Genomic DNA, 10792 nt, shown 5'->3' with positions numbered 1-10792 from the left:
GACAGTCAAAGGAACAAAACTTTTGTCCATATAAAGGTTAGAGCACTAGTATTTCACAAAAGTTGTCACAGTGAACTCTGTAAACGTTAAAGAACATGTCAAATGAATGACCTAGACTTGTTTCAATCATACAATATCCACAATATCTTTTATTGTCACTTCAATGGTTTGTTCAAGTCACCTGACTTGTTTTAAAACTATTCGGTGATTCTATAGGCGTCTAAATTTTGTTCAACATATATAGATATATTTACGCTTCAAACCAAGAATATATAGACTTTAAACAGAAATTCATGCTGAGACATGAAGAAATGTCATTTAAAAGTGGTTTGAGTACATAAGATCATTTTAATATTTTGTCATTATTTTTCCTGAATATCCCTTTAAGATGTCCCTTTTACTTGTTTTACGTTTGACTTTATAAATTTTGTTATTATTTACAAAATAACAGAAAAGTTAAAGTACTATTCTCATTTATTTTAGTACTACCCTTTGTATTTCATTTTATAGTGGCAAAACTATCCCTTACATTTTATCTTAGAGCTAACCTTAAAATTTTGTTTTTAAAATGGTAAGAACTATCTTTTACATTTTATTTGGTTTAGAATGGTTAGAACTGTCCTTTACATTTTATTTTAGATTGACCAATTAGATTTACCGATTTTAGTTTGTAATTTTTCAAATACCCAATGAAAATTCTTCTTATATTCAGTCCTTCCCTATAATTATACAGGAAGTCAAACTGATAACAGACGGACTTCGTACGAAAAATACGATGTGTTTCGCAATTTTTTAACAATATTTATTTTTATTCAAATTTATGAATTTCCTTATACATAAAGTTCAAACGTTAATTAAATACATTTTAATAGTTTTACAAATCACAAAATGTCATAAAAATGGCTGCTGGATAAAATAACCCTAGATCAATTTTTGTGTTTGCTCAATCCTTACCTATATTTAGTACCGCAGTGTTTCTTTCCTTTCGAAATAATCTTACAAATACATGTACAGCATCTAAAAGATCGATTATAAGCAATAAATGCTGCAAAACATAGGTGAAACTAGACTTATATATCATAAGTGGAGCTAGTGTCATGTGAAACTATTGCTATTACTGTATGATACATTGGTGTAATTATTGTCAGTAAAGATCAAAGATAAATAAGACAGCGGTGAAGCGATTGACATTTAAGATAAGGCGATGGCCATTTGTAGTAAAAGAAGGGATTGGTCGTTTTTTTTTTGTTTTGTTTTTCGGCAGAATAAAAACCTTGAGTATTATTACGACTATTTTCAGTGGGAATAAGACGGAGCTGTAAAATTGTTCTGCTGTATTCCAAAAGATGTAGGCTGCTGCTGGCTCATTCCGAAATTGCCTTGTGATACCGGATTAGAAGACGGGTTTGACGTTGCGAGTCCTCCAGTATTGAAAGGTGGCTGTCCGCCATTCAGTTGACCAAAAGCTGTTTGGCCTTGAAAAAAATGGTTTCCATCGACCGTTGACGGGTAAGTTTGCATCATTCTTTGGTTATATTCCTCGCACTGGCAACATATCCCCGATGATGTGAGGGATATAATTGTTGCAACTAAAAGTAAACAGATCCCCGTCAAAATACACACAGCTAGAATAAAATGGATCTTTTTCTCCCCCTCAATATTTACAAGATATACTACATCCATCATGATTCCAGATACTGCAGGGAGGAATACAATGTATCCCAAAATCATGTTTGTAGTCACCTGAAATAGACCAGAAACGACAATCTGTATTGTTTTGGAATGGCAAAAAAATGTTTAAAATATTATAATAATGAAAATAAAAATAGTTCATAATAAGTATTAGAAACAAAAATAAATTATAATGACTTACTTGACAACGTACTTCTTTTTGAAGAACGATAACATCTTCGCCGTCGTACAACAAAGCTTTATACGTGGTGTAAATGCCAAAAGCACCTGCTACTGCACCCTTGAAGCAAAAAAAAATGATAAAATGTGTCAAATGTATCATTTAAAATTTTAAATAATTTCAACTAGAAATGATGACGGCTGTGACAAAACTGTAGAAGGGATAAGAAACAAATACCTTGACATTACTGCTGTAACGATGTTTTTAAAGGCTTAAGTTCGCTTTGTAAACAGTTTGTATATCCAATTTTACACCATAGGAACAAATAATCAATGAAGAAATCTATTTCAATTCTAATGCCTTATTCTAATGAATGTAATTAATACTGTTTAAATTGTTTCCTCGCAAAAACAAATTGTAAAAAGAAGACCGTTACTCTATACATTATTGTCCATAGATAATGGTTTGAATTGATTATATCCCATCAGTTAAATAAACTTTATTTGTCATTTCTTCATCAATATATTCCTATCATATTCCTATGGTGTTAGATTTTAACGAATTGTAAATTATGAGTTTGTGAAACTGTAAACTAAATAACATTGAATACCGGCGTCAATGATAACAGATTGCTTTAGCGACGAGAGAAATCTAATATTATACTGATTACTACAGGTAAGTTATAACATTGGTTGGCATATTTACATTACACAAAATATGACCACTTCAATGGTATCAACTTACTATCCATTAACTGGGGATAAAGTGCGGTAATTCTGGACTAGTTTCACCATTTCATAAAATACATTGTATTTTGAGCTGGTTAACAATGGCAGTATCGGGAAATTGCGCAAAGTATTGTTTTTATTCAAAATATCTCAAGTTTGAAATAAATTCAAATATTTCGCATGATACACAAATTATAATCATTAAGGGTCACGCATGCAAAATATCCACCATGTGTGTCTTTTTTTGCATCCAAAAAGAAAATTATGCCATGGCAGGCAGAAATGTATTTTCGAAGCTGCCACAATAATGGCAGAAACATGACAGAAAATCAAGATCACTCTCGGAAGGGTGATACCAATTAGTGTCATAGATTATTGTAAAACAGTCACACTTTGTATATCAAAAGCATTTACACAATACTTTTATTTAATATACCATATAACATGACATAGTTTGTATTTTTAGGATAATGTTTTTGCAAGGTTTTTATATTACAAGACTAGAACATATTTATGTTCAACACTTATTCATATTCATTTTGGTACCTGAGTCTGAATAAAAACAACAAAAAAACTTCAAAGTTGTAAAATAAAATTGTAATATATAAACATGGCAAAACAATATATGAAAACATTTTATCAATGCGTGGAACCGAAGTAGCAATATATTAATTGATTATCACAACACATGGCTTTCCAAAGAATGACCTGGATTTTCTGTCATTATATGTTAGCCACTTTCAGAGCGTTTCTGTTATTATCAGCAGCTTCGACAATAGGTTTCTACCTACAACGACAGCATTTTCACTTCTACTCGGGCTAGTTTGGAAGTCTGTAACATTCTAAAGAAAAAATTGAGGTATTTTAAACAAAAAATAAAAAATAAATTAATAAATAAAAACATACATACAAACAAACAAACCTTTCATTAATCAGCTCAAAATATTTTCTGAAAAGGTGAATCGAATTCAAATTTACAATATAGTTGATCTACTCAATGGACAGTAAGTCAATGGAATTTGTCCTTTTTGTGTAATATAAATATACCAACTAAGTATATCACCTAACTGTAGTAATCAGAAAATTTTAGATTTCTGATACCACTGCAGCGATATGTCAACACTGGCGCCGGTAATAATTAAAGTGTTCGTGTCGGGTAAGTAATACCGACATTGTAATGGTCTCAGCTTAACTGGTGTAGGAAGATCTCAGCGTCCCTCAATGAAAATTTCATGCTCGAGCTGGCAGCTGAGTAGAACCACCAACTAAGCTATCTGGATTGCTTCAACACATTATAGAATCCAAAGTGCTTTGCGGGATTCGAATTCCCTGTCGTTTAAATTGATATTCTGTATTTTCTTAGTAATCAGGTGAAAAAAAATCGATATTATAAGAGACAAAGTTATATTACGTATTGCATTCCTTATGAACAACTTCAATAATGTTTCTTCAAAGTTTCAATCTAATGCGTCAAAATTTTTCAGATATATTTATGGAAATTATCATATGTGGAAAATATTGGCTCAACTAAATTATAAAAACAAAGGTCAGAGATACGGAACAAGGCATGTGAACTGGTCTTTTCGGTGAAATATAAATTTTCTATTTAGCATACTTTATATTTTTACAATTCTTTATTCAAATATTTGTTGCCAAAGCAACAATATTTTTCAACATAGGGCAATAAACGAAAGTGAATTATTTCCTATCTGTCCAAGTTAATGTTCAAGTACTTTTTGAATAATCACAGGACTCATTTTTCGTGGTCGTGCGGGCGGACGAACAGACGGACGCAACGAGGTCAAACCGGTAGATGAGGATTAATTACAATTTACTTACCACAATACCACATGTATATCCCCCAACAAAGTATGCTGTAAAAATATCTTTTATTTCTGCATGTTTTGAAGTGGCAACAATGGCACACACTACCAGTCCTACCCCAAAAAACAGTTGAGCTCCTGAACTGTACTTCAGTCTTTCTATACCACCCTTCCGCTTTGACTTTTCTGCCATTTACAAAACAAACAAGTACAGTATATTAATTACTCATTTTTTGTTCATAAGTAGTTTATATACGGGACATTGCTGTATTATAAAATGTTGAAACGAATAATTTTATATGTGTCCCTCGTGTAACTTGTACGCGCGATTCTTTTCTGTTTGAAAAAGTGTACATTGAACATTGAATTCCTTTTAAGGAATGTATTCCGAAAATGGATTATTCGGTAATTGTATCTTATATAAAGCTGACATTCATGTAAAATTTGTATACATTTTTACACCTTTCGTGTCAGCTAAGTAAACCAAAATAATCCGGGTACATCTGTACTTAAAATATCAAGTGACGTTGGGTGGCTGTCTACCCCAGTTTTGTGTATTAGGCGGGTATGTTGCACAATCTCAATCACAATCAATTGTACTGATCTGTACAGAAGTATTATATTCCAACGCTAATTAATCATAAATTTTCAATCGACTGTAATTCAACACATGTTAATATCTTTATAAATCTTTAAACACCGGCAGAAGAATTAATAATAATAATAATAATAATAATAATAATAATAATAATTACTTAAAACTTACCAGGAGAAAACATGGTTTTCCAGTTACATATCTAAATCCAAATGACAATGGATACAGAAGGAAAACAATGCTATCGATTAATCATTCCGTCATTATTTCTGAACTTAAACATTTGATACCAGGTAAATACATTCTTTCACAATACCATAATACAATAATAGTCTGCTGATCAATATTTCGTCATATCAGGCGGTTGTTAGTTGGCAAATATTTCAAACTACAAAATGTTAAACACAGGTATCTTGGTAAATAACAATATAGAAATATACTTTATATATGTTTCCGGTCTGCTGGTAATGTGCAACACAGAAGACCGTGACAGATATACAGTATACTGACCCAGATTGTATTGTATTGTAGTTTGAACCATACTTGCAGTAAGAATTTACAAAGTTTACAAATTTACAAAAAATGGTTAAGAAAGGTGCAGCCGTTTGGTCAACACTTACTAATCATTAGTAATAAACATTGCGCCGCGCCTGACCAATTAAATTTGGTAAATACGTACTAATTTTAAACTTTATGTTTAACTTTATGTCGGATGAACACATCTGAGGATGTTTCTAAATTCAAATTTTCGCCATTTACATGATTAAATGTTGAATTCTGCTTAAGCCGGTGCTAGGGGGTGTGGAGGGTAACTTGCACCATTGACTGGCTCAATGAAACCGAGCCTACAACATTTTCAATTTTGTCTTTTTGGGCTTTCTTTAGGGATTCTTTATTTCTCTCTATTTTATCGCCACATCAGCGTTGTTAGTGCAGTGTGGAGGCTGTAAAACGTCGCTCCGTACATTCAATCAGGGACGATTTATTTTCGATTCTTCAAGATCGTTCAGAACGACATTATTGTTGTGTTTGTGGTACTTTCAGTTTTTACTTTTTGGCATTTTTCTTGGTTGGTGGTTCCAAAAGTCCTACTTGAATAATGTTGAATCACCCTTAGGATATGTTGCCTACTTTTAAAAATTTTCTTTTGACGTCATATCTGTGATATGCAGGCTTCATAACCTCTGATCCCCTTTCAAAATTCCATTTTATTTAGTTCCGTCCATTGTTTTCTCGTTGAGGGCACATGCATTCTTTTACATGGGGACCATAGGCCTCTTTTTATGGAATGGCACAAAGTGTCACATTGAAGGTTCCATGATAACCGCACAATCTCAATCACAATCAATTTACTGATAAATTCTCCATCTTTATAAATCTTAAAACACCGACGGAAGAATTATTATAAATAATAATAAAAATAATAATAATAATAATAATAATAATAATAATAATAATAATAAATACTTATAACTTACCAGGAGAAAACATGGCTTTTCAGTTACATATCTACTTTAAATCCAAATGACTTTGGATACAGAAGAAAAACAATGCAATCGATTAAACATTCCGTCTTTATTTCTGAACTTAAACATTTACCACGTAAATATATTCTTTCACAAAACCATAATACAATAAAAGTCTGCTGATCAATATTTCGTCATATTAGGCGGTTGTTAGTTGGCAAATAGTTCAAACTACAAAATTTATACTACACAGGTATTTGGGTCATTAACAATATAGAAATATACTTTATATCTGTTCCGGTCTGCTTGAAATGTGCAACACAGCAGACCGTGACAGATATAAAGTATATTTCTAAATGTTACTGACCCAGATTGTATTGTATTGTACTGTAGTTTGAACCATACTTGCAGTAAGCATTTAAAAAAAATACAAATTTACAAAAATTGGTTAAGAAAGGTGCAGCCGTTTGATCAACACTTACTAATCATTAGTAATAAACACTGCGCCGCGCCAGACCAATTAAAATTTTGTAAATACGTATTAACAAACTTTAACCTATACTCAAAACACTAAGAACTGATTAAAAAAACTAATCGTTACAATTTCTTACCGAAATGGTAGTGTAAGACATATAAATGTAATATGGATAATATGACCAAAAAAAAGAAGAAATATAACTAAATTTCTACTATATATATATATATATTCCTAAGTTCCTATGTGTGTTTTTATTTTATAAAACAAAAAAGTTGGGTTCTACACTTTGGTTTGCAATTGCATCATATCAAGTGTCATTCAAATCACAAAGAATTTCAAACCAAAAGTAATTTGATAAGTTATTGTTTATAACTATACATTGATCTAATCTAATCTAATCTAATCAAATTACTGAATAATTTGACTTTCGAATTATCAAAAATACTCCAAATATTCTTATAGTGATATAAACAATTATTTTACATTGTATTTATGAAATACGTATTTGATAAAAACAGAACAGAGCAGAATTTTATGTATTTAAAGCGCCTTTACATTTAAGATAGGTCGATTAGAATGTACGTACCTGCATGTCAACATGAATTTTTTAATTAACTTAAACTAATAAATACAATTTGCATTAATGTTCCACTAAACGTATGTCTTGTATACATAATTTAGTTTAAATGTATTAAGGATTTTTTCTTTTTGAAGTTAGAGCAAAACCATAATGCATATATGTATATAAACAAACTTTCTATATCCATAATTGATCAAGACTATAAATTATGTTTATTAATATGTAAATAGATATTTTGTGAATATTCTTCTTCCGCGAATATTATGATCGATGTCATTCAACAGCAATGAGGAATTATTTCCAATTTTGCTACATTACGACAGTTGTTCAATATATTATGCAGTAAGAAGTATTTTTTCTAATGTAGCTCGTGATTCTTGTGTTTGTGTAAACTATGGTCTGCTTTAAAGCATCTGCTTTCAAATGATACCAAAATCATGTGTGTAGTCAGCATATCAAGAATGTTAATCACATTTAAATACACCTTATACGAGTAACTTAATGCAAAATATAACTGTTAAACGCTCGGTTAAAAGTGCTGAAATACGGGATTAAATAAAAGCTCGAGTAAAACTTGGAAAGTCTGCTATGAATATTGAAAGTGGTATTTGTATTACTTATGGCATCAATAAAGTTTCTTGTGCAACTGTTTTATGGTGAATAATTGTCACGAGTCAATTAAAGATGCCTGCGATTCTGGAAAACTGACAAAAACAATCATAAAGTCAGCTTGTCTGTCAGATGGATACGATATTTGCTGATATCTGACCAGAAAAAAAGACCGAGTTAAATGCGCTCAAAAATTGCTAAAGCTTGTTTTCTTAATATGACGGTCACCGTATTTCGAATATTGTGACAAGTTTGGAAGATGGTTTCACTATTTTATGCCAATTCGCAAGTGTAATAATAAGAATTGGGCACCAAATATTGCCGTCGACCATGTATTGCCAAGCGATTGAAATGATAGCTTTTTAATTCTTCCGGACGTGTCTTTGCATTTTGTTTCATTTACTGTTGCGTCTGTTATATCTAAAACTCCTTCTACTGTTCCATTTCTATATGTCCATGGTCCTTCGGTATCATTGATACCTGCACTATTAAGTTTTGAGAATTAAGTACCGCTCAAGCCGGTGCTGGAGGGTGTGAGGGATGTTGTACGTACTCATTATCCCTCATGTACAGACTCAATCAAACCGAGTCTGCAATTCTCTTGTAATTATGATGTGATTAATGCTTCCGAGGGATCACTTTGTTTCCAGATTTTTTCCATATCCTTCACATAACGGTTTAGGGTCATCTACCAATGTTTTAGACGTTTCCTCCATATGTATCAATTTTTCATCTCTTTCAAGCGGGTTAACTCTTATTTTATATGCTTCACTAACGTTTTTCCTATTACATCTTCTGAGAAGTCGCATTTGACTCTTGATTCATTCTGTTTTTCTCATGTTTTTTTTCTATTTTCACGTAAGTCTTACACACCTCTCTATGCTTTTATCTTCATTATCTGTATCGAATAAAATTTATGATTTTCCTTTACCAAGTCTTGCTACGTTTTTACCTATAAAAGTGCCAATTTCATAATATATGAAAATAAGCTTGATGTTTTTTTTGTCTTCAATTTATAGTTGGCAGCTTACACATACCAGCACGACAATGTGATACGGTTCAATTTCAAAAATTAAAACAACACAACACATATATATATATACACTGATATTTATTCAACAATTTCAATAAATTCCGTTATGAACTTACACGAATTATATATTCTATTTATCACATGCCAAAAATAAAGACGGTTTAAAGCAAAAAAGTCATTTTTCGTCGAAGCCCCTATATATAATATAACACTTCTCTGTCGTTACCTCCCCTGTTCAGTAACGTAATGTAGAATCAACGGTCCAGAATGCAGGATCAAGAAGCTTTTAATATGACTTCACTCGGATTCAGAAAATGGTTCTTAGCGTGAAAACAACTAATTAATATAACTATGCAAATACAGTTGTATTGAAAAATTTGAAAGTGCTTTAAGTGCTGTGATTACTTAGTGCATTATAATCAATCCCTTCAACCCAGTACGCTATGAACAACTCTATCTGAACACTTGGTGAGTATATCAGTATAGAGTGGTATTGGCCAAATAAGTTAACCTTTCTTATGACTGTAAAGTTGTTACTGATGAGGATCTGTCTCGACTGTGTGGACAAATTTATTTGTTCACGTTAACTGTATCTTGCATTACTGCATGAGCATTTAGTAAAAAATGGTTGTTTCCATTGGAAATCCTCCTGTTACAAGTTCAGATTGCTATGAAACTATAAAAGATGTTTTAATAATGATCAAACTTGGCACAAATGCTGACTGGACCATAGCTTTTGTAACGGCATGCTCAATCTTAAAGTTCCTGTTTTCATGGTAATGAGGGAACATCTCAAATTTGCTAAAAAACACTTTTTTGCGTTAATTTTTCCATCAAAACTGATTTCCAAGTGCTGCAACTTCTCAATGGATTGGGATAGATTCAAAAGATTTTTTTCGGTACACATTACCTTAAGATCGACCTGAGGCCAATGTTAGGTGTTAAAGTAGTTTTTGTTTGGGGTAGATTTCATTTGTATAGTAAAATATGAAGAAGAAAAAACAAGACCATCAAGGAATGGCGGCGTTCAACGATCCAGCAACACAGGATCACCGGCAAGTATTGTGAATGATATTAATCTCCTCTCATGGTATGTTGTAACTTCGTATTTTAAAGATTTTTTACATTTTCATACTTTCTTACATCCTGACTCAAGGGTGGTTCATAAAATGATGAGTATATTTCTCAAATATCTGAAATATACTACACGTATATCACAATCACACCACAAACATTCTCACGTTTATCTTAAAGACTTTTTCACTAATATCTCACAATTATCTCAGATATAACTCACTATTATCTCACAAATAGTCTGACATTTTATCTCAAATATTTTCACTAATTTCTCGAAATATCTCGCGAAATTTTCATTACATAAAATATGGTAGTACTAATTTTCACTGAATTCTCAATGAAATATATTTTAACCAATTATTTTACACAATATTTTCAATAATAATATTTTTAAACAAAATATTCTCAATACAAATAGATAGTTCATTTTGGCCCAACGAATTTCACAAATAACAAGGCAATGTTGCACTACTAGAATGAGAAATTCTCGTTTATTCCGCACGAATATATCAACTTCATTCTCCTTTGAGAAATAAATATATACACACGTG

At 31.5% G+C, this 10792-nt stretch overlaps 1 protein-coding gene across 2 annotated transcripts; it reads right to left on the bottom strand.

The window, feature by feature from the left end:
- Positions 1 to 825: 825 nt before the first annotated feature.
- On the bottom strand, positions 826 to 6963 carry LOC132734726 (uncharacterized). 2 transcript variants are annotated; one of them, XM_060721568.1, is made up of 4 exons: positions 6477 to 6963; positions 4420 to 4589; positions 1874 to 1972; positions 826 to 1743 (listed from the first exon to the last, which is right to left on the bottom strand). In XM_060721568.1, exons 1-4 carry the CDS (start codon positions 6487 to 6489, stop codon positions 1297 to 1299), a joined length of 729 nt encoding a protein of 242 aa, XP_060577551.1. In that variant the 5' UTR covers positions 6490 to 6963; the 3' UTR covers positions 826 to 1296. The 2 variants fall into 2 exon arrangements, with proteins under 2 accessions (XP_060577551.1, XP_060577550.1); XM_060721567.1 differs by lacking the exon at positions 6477 to 6963 and adding an exon at positions 5170 to 5348.
- Between the last annotated feature and the right edge of the window lie 3829 nt (positions 6964 to 10792).

Source organism: Ruditapes philippinarum, unplaced genomic scaffold (genome assembly GCF_026571515.1).
Source record: "Ruditapes philippinarum isolate M1 unplaced genomic scaffold, ASM2657151v2 ctg465_1_1_1_1, whole genome shotgun sequence".
In the NCBI taxonomy this organism is placed as follows: domain Eukaryota; kingdom Metazoa; phylum Mollusca; class Bivalvia; order Venerida; family Veneridae; genus Ruditapes; species Ruditapes philippinarum.
The sequence above is the reverse complement of the archived record's forward strand: the minus strand, read 5'-3'. Positions and strand labels throughout refer to the sequence as shown.

Excerpts from the sequence above, each read along its gene's own strand:
- LOC132734726 (XM_060721568.1), bottom strand. Across the intron at positions 1,973-4,419 it reads GATATACATGTGGTATTGTG|GGTGCAGTAGCAGGTGCTTT; the intron begins GTAAGTAAATTG and ends TTTTGCTTCAAG. Across the intron at positions 1,744-1,873 it reads AAAAAGAAGTACGTTGTCAA|GTGACTACAAACATGATTTT; the intron begins GTAAGTCATTAT and ends GGTCTATTTCAG.